The 23,649-nt window shown below is 32.8% G+C and overlaps 1 protein-coding gene across 50 annotated transcripts in view; it reads left to right on the plus strand.

Annotated features, from left to right (window-relative positions):
* The window catches only part of RIMS1 (regulating synaptic membrane exocytosis 1), a 499,940-nt gene that overhangs the window by 305,371 nt on the left and 170,920 nt on the right, over window positions 1-23,649 (plus strand). For all 50 annotated transcript variants that reach the window (XM_008013531.3, XM_008013512.3, XM_073006134.1 and 47 more), the window contains 3 exons: window positions 15,344-15,411; window positions 17,178-17,288; window positions 19,419-19,518. In XM_008013531.3, the coding sequence (XP_008011722.1) occupies window positions 15,344-15,411; window positions 17,178-17,288; window positions 19,419-19,518 (279 nt within the window). The remainder of the gene's footprint in view (window positions 1-15,343; window positions 15,412-17,177; window positions 17,289-19,418; window positions 19,519-23,649) is intronic.

Genomic DNA, 23,649 nt, shown 5'->3' on the forward strand with positions numbered 1-23,649 from the left:
GCTTTATATAAATATGTTATTTTAGGATGCTATAATGATTACTTGTATTACATGAAGTTATTTTTATGTTTTAAATGTTTATCTGAAGTGCACATTAAATTATATATATTTTAGTATTACATTTAAGTCTTAAGTTGAGATATATATAATATACAGTTAATTCAGAAGGTATACATTTTTCTTCTCTGATGGATCAAAGATTTGCTTTCCCTATTTAGTGACTTTCACTAAAATTAGAAAACGTCAGAGCTTAATCTTCTTGAAAATACAAAGGTTTAAGTATATATAGATTGTTCTTTTCAAGTGTTTAGAAAAAAAGTCTGACAAGGTTTGGTTTCTCCTAATTGACAGTCCTGATTATAGAACACATTCATGGAAATGTCTGTGTTTAGTCTGTTGACTAAAGGGAAAACTGTTCAGATGAGGGGAACAGAGAGCCCAAGACACAAAGAAGGAAAGAGAAGTGTAGTCTTTTGCATCAGAGATTTAGGTGTGTGACCTTGGGTTAAAAGAGTAACTAGTGACTAACCCCTTCTGACCCTTGTTTCCCTTCTGCCAGTTTGGAAAAAGACTCTCCTGTTATTCTCTGTAGGAATGGCAAAACATTCTTTTGGGTGTTCAAGATCATCTATTGATGATTTTCATGTAGAAAAAAAACACAGTTATTAAATGTTTAAAGGTATGCAGTTTTCCTAATACAGGGGGTAAATACAGCTTTCTTTTTTTATTTTTTCCGTTTTTATTTGTAGTGTTTTAGCTGCCAAGGCTTTTTAAAAATTTTTTATTTATTTATTTATTTATTTATTTATTTATTATTTTTTGAGATATGCCTCTTTTAAATTAAGGTGGTGAATTTATTGGCTTCATTGTAACTATTTTGCCAAATAAGCATTGAGTAAGTTTGAGGTGTCCCGAGGACACCTGCTGTTAAGACTACACTCCTTGGGAGAGGAAATAGGCATCACAGTTGTGCTGCAGCCTGATGAGGACCTGGATCCTGAGAGGCACTGGGGCTCTCTGAAAGTTGGTCAGGGACAAGGGGTCTCCTCACTGCTCCCTTGCTCCTTCTCAGGTTCAGTGTGTATTGCTGAGGGCAGCTGAAGAGAGCTCCTGCCTTCTTTTCTCAGCAAATGTTTTTTAAGAGGTCCATTTTCTGATGAAGGCAAGCTCAAAATCCAAAGGGTCAGAGGCAACTGGAAAAGCAGTAACCACCTTCCACTTGCAAAAATATGACTCGGATTGCTGCCTACCAAATACTAGTTGAAGTTTGTGAGTCTAGACTAATTACATACATTCTTTAGTGAGAATGGAAGGGTTTTATTGTAAATTGAACAGTGTGCTTGCAGTGTAGCTAATCATTGCCAGTTTATAATGATCATGAATCTTGTGTTCATGTTTATACTTGCTGGTTCTTCTTAATAATAGACACCCACCATTGTGAGAGGAAGGCTAAGGCAATGATGGTTCATGCTTCCACACATATGTACATGAGAGACAAAAGAAAAAGAAAAAACAATGTGATTGATTTATGTGTCTACTTCTGAGGAACCAGTCTGAATTATGGTCTCTACACATATATTTATGAGGGCAATAACTTTATTAGAAAAGTGATTATCCATTCCATAGAAGTTTATCTGCTCAAGTCTCTTCCAACTTTCTGATTTTATGGGGTGCTGCTATTTATTTATTAGTGCATAGTTAGGAAGATCTTCAGGGAGAATAAGATATTTTCATTTTGAAGTATTACCTGCGAATGTTCCTGGCAAGAGTTGTGTTAGAGAAACGAAGAAGTCATTTGGAAAACAAAAACAAAAATTAATCTCAATGAACAGCAAATATATATTGTCCTCTGTCCTTTCCCAGGTCATCTGTAAACACTTTTAATAAGTAAAGCAAATGCTTGCCATTCTCAATTTTCTAAGGCTAGGGAGATTGGGAAGAAGCATGTCAATTTATAAAAGAAGATAAATTAATGAAAGAATTCGTGATTATTTTATACTATGATAATAGTCAAGAAAACTTTTAAATACTTATCAGGCCTGTAAGTTGTAGGCTAATGATTTTAGATTTCGTGTAACCTGCTTCAAGTAGGCCAATCTTTTGTCTTTAAGAAGGGAATCGTCAGAATCATGTTATGAGTTGGTCAATTACTTGCAGAAATGTAACCAAAAATCTTGATTGCATAGTTAATTTAAATAAGTTTTAGAGAAGGTTTTATGTGACTTCTATGAGTCTTGAATGTCTGGGAAATAAATTCTTATCATGATGAACTGTAAACATTGAACAGATTTCAAAACTGACTTCAGAAAGGGGGGCATATTGATATAGTGGCTGGTGAGTTTTAACAAACGTATTTCAGTACTATAACATCTGTCATATATTTTAGGCTTATAAATAGCTTTGAGGGTTTTTGTTGTTGTTGTTACAAGAGGATGTTAGCCCTGCAATGTTTTGTTGTTTTTCTCTCTAGAGAATGCTTAGCCCTTGAAACTTGTTCTTCTGAGTAGGTTCAAATTGCAACAACATTTTTTCCACTTAAATTTTTTTTTTACTTTTATTTCAGGATTATGTTCTGTAATCACTTATTTAGATTATATAAAGTTTGTTATATTTTCTGTATTTTCCTATTTAGCATATATCTTTGAAATTAAGGTATTCATCAGAGATGTTAGTATATTTGTGTGTAATATTTCTCTTGCCTATTCTATATTAAAGGCTTTTAAAAAATATAATTCATTAGAGTCTTGATAGGTCATGAAAGTGATTTTTGAGGTGAATTCCCTTGCTCTCTATATGTACTCACAAAGCTCATTTTCTCTGAGTATGGTTTTTTGATTTCCTAAGTGCCTGGCTTAAATAGTGATCTTAATGAAAGCATACTGCTGAGGCTAGGCACCTGCAAGAGAGGATAATTCTGGGAGCTAAAGGTAAAGCAGCAAGTCCATATCATAATACCCTACTCAGAGTCACTCATTCCTTTAGTCCCTTTAACCATTTGTTCTTAATTTGGAGAGAGATCAGAGGCCTTTGAGAAATAAAGAAAGCAATGGACTCTTGGGAGAAAAAATACTTTTGCACACAAAATTTTACTTAGAATTTAAAGGAGTGCGTGGATCCCCTAAATATAATTATGGACCATGTAAAAGGACTTGCATAACTCAGGTTTATAATCCTTTCCTTAAAAGTCACAACAAAAAAAGTACTTGACATTCAGTGGTAGAAAAAGTCCTGCCTACACAAAGGTACACCACTTCTCTCTATGGTTAGTGGGTAAGCCCAAGACCGGCTTCAAATTGCTCTTGCTAAAAAAAACAAAAAAAAGAAACCTTAGTTACTATTTGCTGTTTTCATGGGCTCTGCCATTTTATATCATAAACAAATGCACCCAAAGCTTAAATCTCCAAAAGATAAATATGTGATGATCAGACCCATCATTGACATTGGCAAAGACATCAGGAATGACTGCAAGTTCATTGAGCTTGTTTCTGTTTAGAATGGCTTGACAGAGACTAGGTTTCTTAAGACAATAGGCTTCTTTGACAAATATGTTGTGATTTCCTGATTTCAGAGGCTAGTTTTATTTTAGGCAGACATTTAGTTATAGAGTTCTCTAGGTGAGGTTTGTTATTATGAGATTTTACTGTAATCAGAGCTGTTCAATTAAGGTATAAAAGTGATGGAAAAATTAAGCACAGAATAAGGGGCTCTAAGACATCTATTTAATATGAAAGACCCTTTGAGTATTGGTAAGAAACATGTGGTTTGTAACGAGAATAATCTTTCTGAAGTTTTTGTTTGAAGCTGTCCTCTTTGAGTTTGCTATATAGAGTCTTTAAACATAATATCTCTATTCTCCACAGATTTCCTGGATGGTTTAACAAAACTAAATTGCAATGGATACAGTTTGCATACTTGTGAACTAAGTGCATATCCATATGATCTGAAATGTGATACAGTGATAATTATGTGAAAGATTATATAGGCCCAAAGATCTGGGGTGGGGGTGTGTGTGTGTGTGTGTGTGTGTGTGTGAGAGATTTTTTTCTTTCCTCATTAAAACTATTAGTACATCACTTTGAAAAACAAATAGAACCATAGAGCTTCTTGGTAATAATTTAAATTATAAAGGCCAATCAGATGATGTTTTTCAGTGTTTTTAGTCCCTTTCAACTGTAAATAATGCAAAATGGCTAGCCTAGGGTAGTAATGGGTTTCTCATTTGAAAACTAAGTCATTAGAATACAGTTGCAACGATTATCACAATTTCTTTACAAATATATTTCAAATGTGAATAATAAACATTTTATTTATAAGGTAAACGCTACTTATGGTCTTGCCAGTTAAAAAGAAATTGAGGTTGAGTTTAGGAGGTGCTATTGACTGGCTCTTTTATTTCAAAATGGAGACCAGCCTTTAATTTTATTTATAGTATACCTGTATATAACATAATGTCTTGTTTTATAAAAGATAAAATTAAGCTATGATATTTTTTCTTCATATTGGGATTATTATAATTACTATAATTCGGTATTTCTCATGGATTCTTTATTTCTCCAGCTCAATCCTGCTGTGATCAGTAAGATATTTTAGCTAGCATTTAGGTTGGTTTTTATAGAAATTAGATGAAATAGAATGATGCTATATTGTTAAGATTGGTGACATTATTAGGTCAATCTTAAATGTGCACATTTTTATTGAGAGAACTGGGTTAAAGATATTTACTGTCTTTGTGAGTGATGTCACCTTATATCTCAATTGGGAACATTTTGTTATGGATTTATAAAAAACTATAAAGTATGAAAAATTGACTTTTTAACATTACTAAAATAATATTGCATTTAATTTTTTATAAATGTAATCTTTCAAGTGGTAATTTTAATTTTCAAATTTAGTGTTATTGAATAGTTTATCAGTGCTAATGGTTTGCAATTTTATTTTTTTGACCTAATAGCTCTTAATTTCACAATTTAATTCAGTTACATAATTCTCTAAAAATATAGTTTTGTTCACTTGATTTGCTCTTACTTGAAAGCCATTGATTTAAGAATCTTTAAAAGATAATTCAGCTACTCTGTGTGGGGAATATTATGCAAAGAGCACTTGATCTTTTCCGTTTTTTTGTACTGCATTCAAAATATATCAGGAAATAGAACATGCAAAGGGATAAGAGTTATTTACAGTGCATTTAATCTTTAAATTAAATTCATGACTAATTTGAAGCAATATTTAATAAACAGTTGCTGTTTCTGCTTTTTGTTGCGTTGATGAATAATGACTTAATTGTAAAAACTTAGCTTAGATAACTTATTACTGACAGCTGAGTTTTTCGATGTGCCAAATATTTGCCAACCAGCTTATTGTTATGATTATTGCTATTTGTTTACATTGTTTTAATTAAAGTTTATCTCAGAATTATAATTTACCAGACTTTTTTTTTTAATTAGGAAAGCTATAAAGGGATTTCATCCTTGTTTTTATAAAAATTTACATGCTATAATGTCTTTAGTTGTTGCTTAATGGATATTGTTTTAACATCAATGTTTTGCCCTTTAATCCAGCTGTGTTCATATATAACTGTTCATGCACTCTTTAACACAGTTATGTTCATAGAGCTACACACAGTATCACAGTGTTGAGGGCACATAGATTCTTAGCTGATTTGTTTGTTTTTGTGTATTTGTTGTTGGTTTCTTTAGGTTTCCCTGTCTCCTTTCTTGTGAATAATTGTTGTTGTCAATGTGTTTATTTGAACAAACGGTTTTCCCATTTACAGTGTGCATCTTTAATGATTTTGTGGGGTTGAATACCAAAGAAACTCTTGTATTATTGTGGCTATAAAGTTATGAGTGAGGGCCTAGTGTGTTTTTCTAGGAATAAAGTCTAGGAACTCAGATTTTGTTCTATTGCTTTTTGCCAGATGAGAAGACCTTTTCACTTACTTCCCATCCTTTGGCAGGACTCTCAAATAAATTAAGATAACTTGCTATTTACTGTAAACTAATACCTGCACATTAGTTCCATTTTGTTGTTTTCTGTTGAATCAAAGTTATTTTGAGTTTAATGGAGGAAAAACTGCATTTTAATGAAAATAGAATTACAATAAATATACTAAATTATATTGTGTACATATTCATTTAATCTGATTTTAATTGCTATGTTAATGTCATTTTAAAGCCTATTTTAATATCAGAAGTGATTTACAATAGCAACGAAAATGTAAAAATGTAGCCATGTGAAATAAATTTAAAATACATAGAAAAGATCAGTAAGGGAAAATAAGGGTAGAAAATTAGGCTGCATATTTAATCACAAATATCCCAACACAAAAAAGTGTCATTCATTACAAATGCACAACATCTTTAACATAAAAATAAGCCAGTTGCGGTGGGCATGGTGGCTCACACCTGTAATCCGAGCACTTTGGGAGACCCAGGCGGGCAGATCATGAGGTCAGGAAATCGAGATCATCCTGGCTAACACGGTGAAACCCTGTCTCTACTAAAAATACAAAAAATAAGCCGGACATGATGGCGGGCGCCTGTAGTTCCAGCTACTTGAGAGGCTGAGGCAGGTGAATGGCATGAACGCGGGAGGTGGAGGTTGCTGTGAGCTGAGATCGCGCCACTACACTCCAGCCTGGGTGACAGAACGAGACTCCATCTCAAAAAAAAAAAAAAAAAGCCAGTTGCATAAGTGCAATTATTCCTGATACTGACACCAAAAGAAAGTTTCTTTTCTGTTATTTCATAGAGGAGATTATCAGCAGGAGCAGAAGCAGCATGATCCACATACTATCAGAATCATCACCACCGTGATCTATATAGTAAACACCCTGATATAGTCATGATAAAGAACAATACAATAAAAGGAACTGTAGGGGCAGCGAGGGGAGAGGGACTGTCTAGAAATATAGTGTGTTCCAGGTGCATGGTTGTTTGATGGTGTGAATTAATTGATAGTTTTGTTTTAGAAAATATAAGTTGATTTACCACATAGCCCTCACAGAGACTTCTGTATATATTGTTGCTTTATGTTAAACATTTCAGAAATTTGTAGGGCAGTATCTTCAAGGATATACTCTCTAAAGTGTACTTGTGGGTAGTTCTATGCAGCTAGTGATTGTGAAGTCATGTATTTAAACAACCAGGCAAGCTGGGAATTGGATTCTCTTGCACCTGTGACAAAGCCAAGAAACCAATGTTGAACAATTTTAGTCTAGGTCAGTGAGGCTTACTTATTTTTTTAAGTAACAATTCTAACATGAAGATATTTTTAAATAATTATGCTGGAAATATAGATTTAGAACTATTTATTCAGTCAAATATTTAGGACGCCTGGAAGATAATTTCTTTCTTGAGTCAGTAAGTTAATCTTTGACCAACATTAACTTAGTTTGCTTTTTAATAAAAATTGTATATACAATCCATATGGATTTGTTGATATTGCTTCTTTATCCTCAGTTTTTTGTGGTTTATCTTATTTAAATTATTTTCTTCTGTCACATGGAGTTGGAGTACAGTTGAAAAAAAGTGACTTTATAAAGCTTGACCCCTTTTGCATTGAGTCAGAGATTTAGACCAGTGACTGCAGTGTTTTGCAATCTCATTTCCTATGGCTGTAATTTTGGAGTTTTATGAATATGGCTATCTAGAAGTTTTCTCAAAAACAATGCTGAGGCATAAAATAAAATGTTCTCCATACTTCTATTCCTGGTGATTTTCCACTGCCAGTCAAGGAATTTCCAACTTAAAAATAAAGTCCTTTAATTTATCTATAAATTATTTGTTTGCATAGCCAAAATGAAAACAAAGACAAACAAACCAAAAACTAAGTAGAATAAAATAGAAAAGAAAGGCAAAAACAACTATTCATAGTCACTCAAGGGATTTCTGGTGTCAAAACTGGTTTATATTACCCACTATTTGCTACAGTATAAACTTTTCTACTTTTCTACTTTTTTTGTAGATTAATAGTATATTTTAAAATAAGAAGTATCAGTCCCACATAAGTACTTCTGTTTTGTTCTGTGTACCCTTAAAATTCATCTTTATTATCATTTTATTATTTTCATTTATATCACTAAAAGCATATATCCATCTTTACATTTTTATTTCCTTGTCTTTGGGATATAGAGGCAGGTAAAAATTGATTTGACATTCAGAATATTATTTCAACTTAATGCTGTTTTGCTAGTGTTGCCTGGGTCTGGATAAGGACTAACATTTTCCTTTATCAAAGATATTTATATGTAGAGTTTGTTCTTGTAATGTCACTGCTGTGAACTTGCCCAGCACAACAGTTTCTTAAACCTATGGTTAACATCCAGTCCCCAAACAATGAAAACAAATAAACCCCAATTTTTTCCACAGGGTTTCCTGGCTGGTTATTCCGCGACTTTGCACTTGACAACCTGTTCTCCCACGTGAATGGAATACTCAGTGTCAATGTGGAAGCCTGGTCAGTTGGAAAGTTGCAGTAAAATATTTCCCTCTGCTGTACAGCACTTCCCAAATTCTTATTTATGAAGAGTCATTGTGTTGAAAAAACAAGTATCCCTAAGATTGTCAATTTTGTGATTTGTTATCCAGGTTACCTTACTATTCTATATTTAGATTCTGGGGGAGAAATTTCTCAGTTATTAGGCCTCAGGTCGTATTTACACATGAAATTTATTCTTCTCCAAACTGTTATGTGTGGAAAGCATTTTGGCCATTATCAATGACCTTGGAGACTTTTATTCAGATACATTTTCATTGTCATTTAATACAGATAATACAGTATGGTCTACATTTCTTGAAGACCATGACCACATCCTTATTTTATAATCCTAAGGCACAAAGTTGTGTGCGCATGCATGTGTGTGTATGTGTTTGTGTGTTTGGTGTCCAAGGTTTCTGGAATTTTAATTTATAAAATTTATCTAAGGCCTTATAGCACCAGGCCAATATAGAGGTAAGAAAGATGGCACTGAACATCATGGTGTTTTGTGAATGTTTCTGGACCCCAAAGCTTCATGTTGTCTCAAAATCTAAATTTATATAAATGTACATAACTTTTAAAACTAGGAAGAATTAATCCGATGACTGATATTTACTATCTCCAATTTCTTTTAATTTCTCAATACCGATTACCCTTTTCAAAGCAAACCCGCAATGTTTTCTGTGTTTTCTCAAAGCCCCATTATCTACAGTAACCGTATTTCATGTTTAAACTTACAATAGTTATTTTCTTACTACCGTCAATCCTATTATTGTTTAGATAATTTTTTAAGGAATATAAACCCAAAAAATGAATTACAGAAAGTTAGGAAGCTTACAACCTGATAGAAAATAAATATTAAAATATATTTTACGACTATCGTCTACTAAATAATTTTTAAGGTATAATACAAGCTGACTTCAAGGAAACATTGTTAGGGATATCGTGAATAATCTGGCCAGTTAATAAGTTTTACAAACAACAGGACTTCATCATTTTTCTAAGCCCATTTCAAAGCATATTTTGCAAAGATTACAGATATTACGTATATTTTGTTTGCGATTCACTAATTAACTGTAAGTCTGATCTCTAACACCATGATTTCATATTCTTCATCTTAAGTGTGTAATGAGACATTAAACTCTATTTCTAAACTCCTTTACAATTCACAATACTGACATATTTCAGTTAATCCTCATAAAGTGCTTATGAGGGGAAAGGCACTATTCTTATTTTGTAAAAGAGGACAAGGTTAATAGAGATGAGGAGATATTATCAAGAGAATGCACCTAATATGGCAGATTTAGGATTAGTCACAAGTCTCCAACTCTGAGTGCAAAGTTCCTTTTGCTGCATAATCACTGATTTTATAAGTGTTATATGAATATGATTATAAATATTAGCATAAAATAATGTCGATGGAGAAATTAAAGCATAATGAAGTTTTGTGATTACTCAGGATTTCAAATAAACTGGGTAGAAAAATACATTTTTCTTAGTTTGTACATGCTATTAGAATTGACAGAAATGCTTGTAATTATAAAAATGCAAACTGTTTTTAGTATACATTTTTATACTCTGACAATGTGGATTTCTGTGGTGCTCTCTACTTATAAAACAGTTTCGTGCACATGATCTCATTCTACCCTCAGAAGAAAGAGGGGTTCTATGAGAGTTATCTTCTGAGTTGAATGACTGAGCTTATGATTCAGCCAGAAATTTTGATTCTGAGTTCCATATAACTGCTTTGTAGAGTTGTGTCATGGTGGTGTCTGCATCCCAAAAATTTGCTCTCAAATTAACGAACAATACATACAACCAGAAAGAGTACTGCCTCTACCAAATATGTTGTTAAAGTTCCCCTTTCCCTGGACCAGCTACTGAGTTTCCTTGCTTGTGTCCTAAAATTGTAAAACATAAAGATGGCACCACACGGCTTCAAGCAAATATTTAATCACTCTCTGGGGTAGTTCAACTCTGGAGGTTTCACTGAGTGTGAGTAATTTCTGAATACAAACATCTTTGTCACACCAATAACTTAATAAATAATAATCGATACATTTACATAAATCAATTCAATAATACTTAAGTTTACCGGAATTATCAAAGTTACATATCAGAGAGAAAGACACAGGGATGTTCTTGGTTTTAGGATGGAAGCAGAGTGCAATTATGAACAAAGCAGAACTTTAAAAGGGAAATATTTTTCTTTTTTAAAAAAGCACTTCACTGAGGTATATTTGACATAGAAAATGCTGGGCATGTTTATTGTATACAACTTAATGAGTTTGGAGAGAAATATCCACTCCTAAAACTAGCACCACATTCTATGCCATAAACATATCCATCACCTCCGAAACTTCCACCTTCTTTATTATTTTCTTTTTTGTAATAAGAATACTTAAAAGTTAAGATTTACCCTCTTAGCAAATTTTTAAGTATGACACACAGTATTGTTAACTCTAGACACAATTCTATACAGTAAATCTCTAGGGTTTATTCATCTTGTATTACTGAAACTTTGTACCTTTTGACTTATACCTCCCCATTTCCCCTGTTCCCCATCTGCTAGCTACTGCCACTCTATTCTCTGTTTCCATGAGTTTGACTATTTTAGATTCCTCATATAATACTACTTATACTCCTCATTATATTCCTTGTATAACACTGTCCTCCTTATCTGGCTTACTTAGCACAGTGTTCTCAAGTTTCATCCATGTTGTCAAAAATGGCAGGATTTCCTTCTTTTTCAAGGCTTAGTAATACTATGTTGTATGTTTATACCACGTTTTCTTTATTCATTTGTCTGTGGACATTGTTTCAACCTCTTGGCTATAGTGAATAGTGCTGCAGTGAACATGGAAATGCAGATATATCTTTGAGATTCTAATCTCAATTCCTTTGGATAAGAAGTGGTATTGCTAGACCTTATGGTAGTTCTATTTTTAATTTTTTGAGGAACGTTTATACTATTTTCCATAGTGACTGTACTGATTACATTCCCATCAGCCATGTAGAAAGATTCCAGAATTTCTGCACATTCTCATCAACACTGATTTCTTTTTAAATTTTTATAATAGGCCATCCTAACAGGTATGAGATGCTATCTCATTGTTGTTTTGATTTGTATTTCTTTGATTGTAATTTATGTTGAGTATCTTTGGTGGTAAACATAGCTGCCATCCAAAGTGAAATTTCTAAGATGCATTTAGAAAACAATAGCGCTAATGAACCCCTAATGGCTAGAGATAATATGCAACTCTCCCAAGGATTTATACCTTTTTTTGGTCCTAGAACCAAAACAAGAAATTTGATTTTAAGTTACTTAAAATTGTTAAAGATGTTCTTGCTGAAGCCCCGTGATCTGGAGAGGCCTCTAGCCCTGCTTTAGGCCTTGAGCTCAAGGGACAAAAATCTGTATTACCTAATTTTATGCAGTGTTTGCCTTCAGATATGTTTAGGGAGTGAATATTGGCCTGAATTTAGAATAAAATTAACAAAAAGTATTTGAGGACCAGTATTTTCACTCTGCTAGGAACTTTGACAATAATTCAATTGTGAATGACAGTAATTCAATTGTGAAAGATAATTTATATAAATTTTGCAACAGTACACATAGATTTATTTATAAAATACACTTTAATATTTTATAGATTGTATGATTAATGATTAAATTTAACAAGTGTATCTTCTCATTTTATTGTAATGAGAAGCACTATTAAATAATATTTGTTTCTTATTCCTGACCTCTAGTTAGGTGAAATTAGACTTTCTAGGACTTTGCTGTATAGCAAATTACTGCTTATTTATTCCAAAGTTAGCTCCTCTATTGTATATAATCTAGGGGAAGTGGAAGCATACTTTTCCATTGTAGGCATGGAACCATCTTAAATAGACTTCTGAAATATGAAGAAACATTTCAAAGTGGTATTTTAAGTATATTAATCCAGAGTTAAGAGTTTATCTTAGTTCTTAGACTTCAGATTTTAACTCTTGTCTATGAGAAGACTGTTTCCCAAATGAATATCCCTGTAAAATATTAAAATGTGTGTATTTTTAATATCACAGTGTAACTAAAACAATATTTAACCCGTGTGTGCTGACCATGGTACGTGTCCACGTGTCAATAACTTACCTTGTCTCAACTTGAAAACCTGTTCTTAGAACTCACTTGGCTTTTTGTGTATGCAGTGCGTAAAAACATTCAATAAACATATCTTCTTCAATGTTTCATTTAGTTCCAACGCACATCCTGCTATAGAGGACTCAAAAAAGTAAAAGATGAAAATATTTTAAGAGGTTCAGCAAATGCGTGGGAAGGATAATTCTGATTCTTGGTCTGTGAAATTTACTTTTTTTTTTTTTTTAATGGAAATCTATTCTATTAATATCTAGGAAGAACAATCTCTTTTTGAAGGTGACTACATGTATGTATTTGAGATCGCTGTTCATTACTGTGAGTTGCTGTGAGCCAATCTTAGAATTGGTTTGAATTCCACCTTTTATTATTATTCATTATAATGATATTAAAAATACACTGCATATTACTTATAGAGATAGTCAGGAAGTTCAAATTTTCTAATACTTCAAGGCTTTGGGACAGATAAGGTTTCCTTTACTACATGCATATTCACTTGGTCAAGTAGAGCTGTCATGTAAATTGCTAAATAGATATTTAATATTTGAAATTAGAGGAATGAAATTAAGTAAAACTTACTTTTACTAAGTATATTAACATACACGTGCTCAATCGTGCATGTATATTATTTTGAAGGGAATTTTGTTTAATTGGCATTGATTGATCTTATTGAAATCCATTGTGCTTTAACACTAGACATCATAAGATACACAATTCTGAATTATAGAGATAGAGATACATGTTTATGCCTTGTTACATACTCTAATAATAATGACCTGGGTTTAGAAAACACTAGTTCTCTTTATAGAAAATTCGTGTGTAATTTAGCTGACTTTTATTTCTGCCTTGATAGTTGTGTGTTTATTAATAACCTACTTTTTCACAAGGTATAGTATAAAAATTTTTAAATCCTTCACAAAAAATTATTTTCAAAATTACAACACTTCATTGAACTTGACTAGTTATGAACTTGAGACATTTCCATAGACACAAGCAGCTGACATATTTCGTGATTCTAAATTAATGGGAATAGTGAATTAGTTCCTTGGGGATTCCATTGGCTGTTAGGACCAAGGTGCTTTTGTGTTGACTCCACAAGCAGATACCATGAATTTACCATTTTGCAGCTATGCCACCTGGCAGTCAATATCTTTAATCAACTATTACAAAAATAATCAAGGAAAATGTTTTGTGTTAATGAAATACTAGATTCTGAATATTTTAGGAGCATGTTTTGTTGAGTGTTGCTTATTCCGTTAATAATAGTGAAATCTGAGTTATAAAGACCAATTAAGAGTGCTTAGGAGTTCAGTAATATCTTTCAAACAGTAATTACAGGGATAGAAGAAATAAATATAGTTTACACCTAAGTATTTAGATTTTAGATTTTATTTTTTATAAGTCTTTAAGCAAAAGTGTTATATTTTAATGGGTAATGATGAAAACTATTAGAAGCCATTCAGAATATGAAGGAGGTATAATTGTATACTAAACTATATACAAGTATTGTATGCTAAAATAATGAATGTGTTTTTTACATTTACATTTGTTGGCAATATTTAGTAGATAGCTACAAAACTATGTATGACCAAAGTTGGAAAAAGCAAAATTTGTTAAGCTGCAATATCTGTAGCATCCGTTTTATTACAGGATACTGTAGGCGCCCTGGCTGCTCACTGGAATCATCTGACAGACTATGTGTAATATTTATCCAGTACCACACCAATTAAATTAGATTCTCCATGCAACATCATTATTCTACAAAGCTTCTATATCATAGAATAGCACTACTTGATAGCACTGTTTTCATAATAAAGTGTGTTGAGTATCACCATTGAATCTTACCCAGAAACATCAGCTTTTGGTCCTTTGCCTATAAGGAACAATTTTTTGCAGATTGAGTATTCACCACATATATATATTCACCATACATATTTTCTCCATATGTATATTCACCATATATATGTACACACACATATATATAATATGGCGGTTCAACTCCATGTTTCACTCATGTTAGATGTATGATATTAATAGATTCACTTAGGATAATATGAGTGAGACAAGGGGTTGAACCACCATATGAGAAATTGGGGCATGAACGAGAGAAGAATCCTGAGGAGTAGTTTTCAAGACCTAAGTCAGGTTATTGAGGGATACAATGAACTTTTGTTTTCTCGAAGTGTTTAGGATGAATTTATGTCATTTTTTTAAACTTCAAAGACTTCTTAAAGTCGCTTTTAATTGAATGATCAATTTTTCTTTTTGGGGGAAATATAATTCTCTTTCTCTGCAAGTATCTCAGTGTTTCTATTAATTTATCACAGAATTTCAACATGAATCAGCATTCAGGAAGTCATTAGGCATTTTTACTAAGTTTAAATTATAGGATAGAGTTTTGCAAATTGCAATAATTACCTTTTGAATAACAACATTTGTGGTAGTAGTAATTTCAATTTTATTAATTTTCTGTACACTTATATGTGTTTCCAGACTGATTTATGAGAGAAAAAGGTAGTCATTCATTGTATGAAGTGCATTTGTAGCGTACATTCATTCCAGTGATTCAAGTCACAACTTTTGCAACACAGGTGTGCATCATTCTGCAATGTACACGCTCAAGCTTATGATATTATAACGCTTTATAGATTGAAGAAGTAAAGCTTAAAGTGATACACTCTTCTCTTTAACACCATTACACTTTTCATTCTTTTTTCTATTGCACAGGTGATTTGGATTATTATTGGTTGGATCCTGCCACGTGGCACAGCCGGGAGACATCACCTATTAGTTCGGTAAGTTTTCTGGGAAGTGTGTTTGAAGTTTAGGGAATGTGTGTGCTCGTTCATTGTCCTTTGTCTGATATGTGATATCTGCTCCATTATTCATTTGGTAAGGGCAAATATTGATTTCATTTAAGATAGTACAGTTTTGAAGAAAAAAGCAGTTATTACTGAATAATTATAACAGATTTTAAGTTAAGTAAAAAATGATTATTAAATAATGACTGTAAGAAAGATTGAGATGTTTAGTTATGGATACTGACATTAACAAGTCAACATACAGAATCAGTTTTCTTTATATAAGCAGATATATTTTTACATTTCAATTAATTCCATTTTAGAACCATTTAAAAATGTATACTTATTTGCCAACCACTTTAAGCAACTTTTAGTATAAATTTCTGCTACAAATGAAATATAGTTATAAGCCAAGGGTGGAGTCCACTGAAATTTCCTCTAGAGTGTCTTTTAACTGAGGAAATTGCATCATGCTACAACTAATAATTTGTGTCTATAGGAAAGAAAGCAAGTTGTTTACTTTTTAAAAGTTTAATAGGCCTTTTCGAGCAGTTTTAAGTTTACAGAAAATTTGAGGAGAAAGTACAGAATTCCCATATACTTCCTTACTCCACCCCTTTCCACCTGTTTAGCTGGTTATTAACATCTTGCATTAGTGTGGTCCATTTGTTACAACTGATGAACAAATATTGATGTATTATTATTGACCAAAGTCCATAGTGTACATTAGGTTCATACTTCATGTTATACATTCTCTGGGTTTTAACACATTTATAATGTCATGTATCCACCATTACAGTATCACACCAAATAGTTTCACTGCTCTAAAAATCCCTGGCACCACTTATTGATCCCTCTCTCCTTTCTTCCCCGCTAAGTCCTTGACAGCCACTGATCTTTTTACTGTCTCTGTAGTTTTTCCTTTTCCAGAATGTCCCATGGTTAGAATCATACAATTTATAGCCTGTTCAGATTTGCTTCTTTCACTTAGCAATATGCATTTAAGGTTCTTCGCTGTCGTTTTGTGGCTTGGTAATGCTTTTTGGTTGGTTTGTACCATTGAATAATATTTTTGTCTGGATATGCCCAGTTTATTTATCAATTCCTTAGGATTTAAAAATATTTTTAGGTTGATATTATAAATGAAAATATTTTTCAATAATGATTTCTAAGTTACTCTGCCAGTTGTTCCTATTATTTCTCTTATATTTTATTTTTTAATTGACACTTAATAATTGTACATATTTATACAGTACATAGTGATGTTTCAGGACATATAATGTATAGTGATCAGGTCAGGGTAATTAGCATATCCATCACCTCAAACATTTATCATTTCTTTGTATTGGGAACATTCAGTGTCCTCCTTCTAGCTTTTAGAAACTGTATATTATTAACTATAGTCATCCTATAGTGCTATAGAACACCAGAACTTATTCCTCACATATAGCTGTAATTGTATATTCTTTAACAAATTTCTCCCTATCCTTCCCTTCTCCCTGCCTTCCCAGCTTCTATTATCCTCTATTTTACTTTGTACTACTACGACATCAACTTTTTTTTAGCTTCCACGTGTGAGTGAGAATATGCAGTGTTTAACTTTCATGCAGGAACTAACATGTTCCTGGCTTACTTCACTTAACATAATGTTCTGCGGTTCTCTCCCATGTTACCTCTAATGACAAGACTTCATTCTTTTTATAGCTGAATGCATTCTACTCTGTATATATTACTTTTTAAACTCGTTCATGTTTTAACAGCATCCTGTAACGTGGCAACCATCTAAAGAGGGGGACCGATTAATTGGACGTGTTATTCTTAACAAGAGAACAACCATGCCCAAAGAATCGGGTGCATTGCTGGGTCTGAAAGTAAGTATGCTGGTTTAAAATGTTTCTTAAAGGGTAAATTACACTATGGTCTGCATTCATCAGAGTTTCTGGCAATGATTTTTAAATGTCATTTTAATATTTTATATAATTTTATTGATATAGCATATAGATGTGTTAGGAAAATTGAATAAACTTTAGGGAAACTAATGTATTTTTTTCCGACTATAAGGTTCAGGATGATTTCTTGCATTAAGATTTAAATGGAAAGTAGCATAGATAATGTGGACTTTTATTGTAACTTGAGCAGCAACATAAACATTAAAGGGATCACTTTCTAATTACAAGAGTTTTGTAAGAATTTTTTTAAATTAATGTACTTAATAGTGCTCTCTTGTTGATTATTACCGTTAATTACTCCTGTGTGAAATAATTCTGATTACCTCCACTAATGGGTGTGCCACTAAAGAATTGTGGATGAATCTCAACTTTTGGTGATACTCTCTTCATTTTAAATTATATATATTTGAGCCCCTGCATTGGAAGAACTTAAACATAGATTTTAAAATATTCTATAATAAAACTCAGATTTTGATAATCTTATGGGCATAGATACATATTTCAGATGAGATGGTCAGCTGCAGAGATGCACTTAGGCTATTAGGCTTTGCACAATGGTAAATTGCTTCCCCCAAATGTCATTTTCTTGGCTTGAATCTAGTCTTTATGGTCATAGACCTACATTTTACTACAGATATACAAAAGAGATCAAGATCTGATATTGACAATGGGATATTATCTTCATGTAGAAATAATAATTTAAATGGTACACATGAATTTGAATGATAAAGAAAAATGAACTTTAATGTAAACTGTCAAACACTTGCTGTTTGATACTAAGTGAGGAAGACCTGGCACCTGTTTTCTAAGTATATGCATTATTTATGGTGCCCTTTTATTGTTAGGTCACTTTAAGACAGGGCTGTTTAATCTTTTGGCTTCCCTGAGCAACATTGGAAGAAGAAAAATTGTCTTGGGTCACACATAAAGTACATCAACACTAACAATAGCTGATGAGCTAAAAAAAAAAAAAAAAAAAAAAAAAAAACCTCATAATGTTTTAAGGAAGTTTACAGGTTTGTATTGGGCCACATTCAAAGCCATCCTGGGCCGCTTGTGGCCCACTGACAGCGGGTTGGACAAGCTCGCTTTTAAGAAATCAGTACAGACTAGGTGCAGTGGCTCATGCCTTTAATCTCAACACTTTGGGAGGCAAAGGTGAGAGGGTCGCTTGAGCCCAGGAGTTTGGGACCAGCCTGGTCAACATAGTGAGACCCCTTCTCTACAAAATTAAAATTAAAAAATTAGCTGACTGTAGTGCCTGCACATGCCTGTAGTCCCAGCTATTTGGGAGCCTGAGGTGAGAGCATCACTTGAACCTGGGAGTTCATGGCTGCAGCCATCTATGATCATGTCAGCACACTCCTCTGTGGGTGACAGAGTGAGGCGTTGTCTCAAAAAAAAAAAAAAGAGAAGAGAGAGAGAAAGAAAGAAAGAAAGAAAGAGAGAGAGAGGAAGGGAGGGAGGGGAGGGGAGAGAAAGAAATCTGTACATGAAAAGAAAGAAAGAAATCAGTACCCAAACTTCCTTAGGACACATAGTCATCTCAAATATGAGATGTTTTCTTTTCAAAACTGTTCTCCCAGCTACTTTAATCAAAAATGTAAGTGAAGTGCCGGTGGCTCACACCTGTGATCTCAACACTTTGGGAGACCAAGGCAGGAGGACCACTTGAGCCCAGGAGTTCAAGATCAGCCTGGGCAACATAGCAAGACCTTGTCTCTACAAATAATTTTAAAAATTAGCTGGGCATGGTGGTGTATGCCTGTGGTCTAGGCTACTTGGTAGGCAGAATTTGAAGGATCACTTGAGCCTGGGAGGTCGAGGCTGCAGTGAGCTGTGATCATGCCACTGCACTCCAGCCTGGGTGACAGAGCAAGATCCCATCTCAAAAAAAAAAAAAAAAAAAAAAAAAAAAATGTGTTTCGCTTCATTAATGTTTCTACATGCAATTTCAAGTACATCATAAAAGAATGTAGGATTAATTCCTCAAACTAATAAGCTTGTGTTTTGGTATGAGTCTTGGAAACTTATAAATTTGTAATTATCCAGGTTGTTGGAGGAAAAATGACTGACTTAGGACGACTTGGTGCTTTCATCACCAAAGTAAAGAAGGGTAGCCTAGCAGATGTAGTTGGACACCTAAGAGCAGGTAAAGTTTCTTTTTTTAATATTTAAACAGTGTTTTCTCCATACATGAACATGAGTTGGTGGCTTTCAATTTGGGGTTAGTTTTATACATACATACATACATATATATATGAAGTCATTAAATTTTAATGCATGAATATGGACTTTTTTCCTGATAAAAGTATTTACCAATTGCAGTAGTAGGTAACTCTACATCAGCAGCAATCTGGAGAGTAACGATAGGATCTTCTTTATTTATATAAAAATAAAAAGGTGTAAAATATAGAAGAATTACTCATTTTTGGAGATGACATCATAATATTGCTACAAAACTTGAAATCTAAAACAATTTGTGAAAAAAAAATTTATATCACTATTTAGTTATTTAGTTTATATTTTAAGCTATAGTAATTACCAAATTTTTCAGAGCGGTCCTGAAACACTTATTCAGGAGCAGTGTTTTTAGTAAAACATAATCATTATAACATTTCTTACACAGATTGTATAATAAAATATTAGTTAATTTAAAAGTGGCATATACTGTACTCATGCAGATGGGCTGCCTCTTGGTATTTAGAAATTTATTTTTGTTGCCCTATAACTGAACATGGCACAATGAATTATTTAATATATGTTAATGTATCATATATTAAATAGTAACACATTTTAAAATCTATTTTTAGTAAATAGTTAACTTTTCATTTTTGTTAAAATCACATTAAAATATTTCTTCCAGTTGACTTTACTGCAGAGCTTAGTAGAAATATTTTTGTTAGATGGCTGTTTATATATTTGCCGGACAACTATAAAGGAAACACAGTTGGCTAAGCTGTAGAATTAAAGATTAATAACCCATAACACAGACTACATTTCCAGGTGATATTCTTAACTTTTAAATCTTAAGTTAGTGATTCTTGAAAACTTTGGCAAAATATTATAGGACTCTTAAAGACTTTTCAGTGTGTTTGTTTACCAGAATATCAGTTCAAAATCATTTTAGTTTTTTTTTCTTTTTTTTTAATTTGACAAAGACTTGCTGTGCAGGTGTATAGGAAGAAAACTCCATGCAGATGGATTTTTCTCCATCTGCTATATGACTTTGAATATGTATAGAGATATGTTACACTGTTATTTCTTATGAAGTACCAGTTATGATTCAGTAGGAAAATAACTCATTCAGGATTGATTGTGTCAGTAAACTGAGTGTGTGTTTGTCTAATGACTCAAAAATAAGCCTCAGAAAGTCTGAGAATCCCTTGTTGGCTAATGTAAGGTAACTTTAACTACAGAAACCTGAGTTTGCAGACCACATTATAAACATTGTATACACATTATAAACACATTATTATGTTTTAATGGGAAGTTACTTAGGAAGTAAAAGAAGAGGGGTGTTCTATGTAAAATATCTGTTAATGATTCATTTCAAGAGCCAAGAGCCTGAGAAACTTAAATCTGAAATGTTAAAAGCTCAGCTTAACTATAAAGCAGACAAGTGTACTTTTCATTCTAAGCAATTTATGTATTTAAAGAAAGTAAAGTGATTTTACAGACTCAATCATATATCCTATTTGATTTACATTATAATTTAGGAACTGACTAAATATTTGCATATTTGCAAATAGAATTATTTGCATATAAACATCTTTAGCCTATAAAACTACGGTGCAGTTTTTTAAAAATCAATGTGACTTTTATTTAACATTTGCAATCTTGCTTTAATCTTGCAATATCTTTATCCAGTACTGCCCCGCTTCAAGTCTATGCACTGTACTGCTACTTCATTTAACCTTGTAAAACACAAAAATGACACTGACACTCTCTTTATTGTGAACATCCTTCAGTGTTTCCTAGTTATCATTTGTTCAAGTCAAAGCTCTGTAGCCTTGTCCTCTACTAACACTTTCAGCTGTCCAGGATGTTGGTCTACCTGTAGGTTCCTGTCAGGCTGTTTCCCACCTAGAAGATGTAGTCAATGACTCTTGTCTACCTAGTTTTCTACTCCTCCTGTTGAAGGCCTTTCCATCCTTCACAATTCATCTGAAGTTGCCTTAATTCTAAAGTGGTTCCTAATATCTCACCTGGAACAATAACTAATTACTACGTTCCTGGCACCACTTGACTCTATTTCTGGTCCTCAAATGAACTTCTATTGTTGCATATAAAATATTTTATTAAAGTTATTTGTTTCTGTATCATTTCTTCATGACCAAATTTAAAGACCGATAAAATGTCATTTTCATCTTTGTACCCTCGTTGTCTACATCCCTGCTTGATTATCCACATATAAATAATGTAAAAAAAGCATTCTGGTTTAGGAATTATTAATCTGTAAATAAATAAGCATATGTATTAAGTTAATTTATATTAAAAGTTGTGTGTCCAGGTTGCTGCTTATGAAAAGGAGAGTTTTAAAATGCAGTGCTTTTGCAAACTGCTGGTTGCAACTTATTATTGGGTAGTAAAATCAATTTAATCGTTTGCACCTACCACTTTAAAAAATTGAAGTAGAACATAATAGAATAGAAAAATCAGGGTAAGTATTGTTTTACAAATTTTTTAGTGTATATATATGTATGTACTCATATAATGTGAATGTATATATGTACACACACACACATATATAGTGTTCATATTATATGTGTACAGGACCATGATGTCAACTTTGTTTCTTTTCTTGGTCAAAAAATTTTGAAGGCACTCTTGATATATTATAAATTTGTAATTATCATTTTTCTTTTTCTTTTTTTTTTTTTTTACAGTGAAGTATGTTCATTGCCTATTTGAAAAGCTTTTCTAGGTAACAGCTTAGGGCAGTCTATTAGAATTGGTGGCCGGGCACCGTGACTCACACCTGTAATCCCAGCACTTTGGGAGGCTGAGGCGGATGCATCACCTGAGTTCAGGAGACCTGGCCAGCCTGGCCAACATGGTGAAACACCGTCTCTACTAAAAATACAAAACTTAGCTGGGCATGGTGGTGGATGCTTGTAATCCTAGCTACTCAGGAGGCTGAGGCAGGAGGATTGCTTGAACCTGGGAGGCGGAGATTGCAGTGAGCCGAATCACGCCACTGCACTCCAGCCTGGGCAACGAGAGTGAAACTCTGTCTCAAAAAAAAAAAAAAAAAAAGAAAGAATTGGTGATTACCATAGTATCTTACCAAACCAAAGCAGCATCATGTACTTTTCACATATTTGCTTTTTACTCTTCAGTGAGCAAACAATTGGAAAATATAATTACTTTAAAGTAATACTAGCAAAGCAATTTTCCTACTTTTATTAAAAAAATTCTAGCTACACATTGAAAAGATTTTATTCTTATACTTGGCTGTAAAATGTATACTGATGATATTGACCCAGTATGTTAACACAAATTTACTTTGCTCATAAAATGTTCTAGATACTGAGAACAACAAAATAAGCATAAACATCAACAAATTAAGACACCTCAGTGCATCACTGAGGTTGGAATATTTCAGCTGAGACTACCATTTTGAATTGAAGGGTCTAAGGCAGAGAACCATTTGGTACCTACAACTTCTTAAATATTTATGAAAATAAATAGTTTTTTTCACGTGACCTATGGTGTGAAAACCATAGTAGTTAAAATAACAACTATAAGTTGTTAGCCTATATTTTTTTAACGCAACATCTTTTAGCTCCCCTTGATTAATCTTAGAATATTTAACAAACTACTACATTCTATATTAATGTTTTGTTAAAGTGTTTTCTACTTGTACTTTAATGTTCACAATATAGATTATGTATAGTATATATGTGTTTTGAACATCTGGAAGTGGGTTAACTGTCATGCAACAGTTTTACATCTGCTTGCTTTGTAATTTTGCCATAGCTACCTGCGTTAACTGATGGGTGTGAATTCAAATCCTTTCATGCATTTTTATTCTGTTGTGCATCTGGTGAAGACATTGAAGCATGACTTGTAATTGGGAAATTCATGCTAACAAATATTAATTGCTCTTTCTTCCAAAAATAAAACAGGATTTATGCACAGTTTAATAAGAATCTTTCAAAAATAGAGCCGCCTACATTTATTATATGGAGGGCATGCTGCTAATTATTATTTTTTAATGTTTCCAAATAGGCTGTGCTAATTCCATCCCATAGCATGAGATTATTTTTATATGATTTCT

This window comes from Chlorocebus sabaeus, chromosome 17, assembly GCF_047675955.1.
Source record: "Chlorocebus sabaeus isolate Y175 chromosome 17, mChlSab1.0.hap1, whole genome shotgun sequence".
NCBI classification, from domain to species: domain Eukaryota; kingdom Metazoa; phylum Chordata; class Mammalia; order Primates; family Cercopithecidae; genus Chlorocebus; species Chlorocebus sabaeus.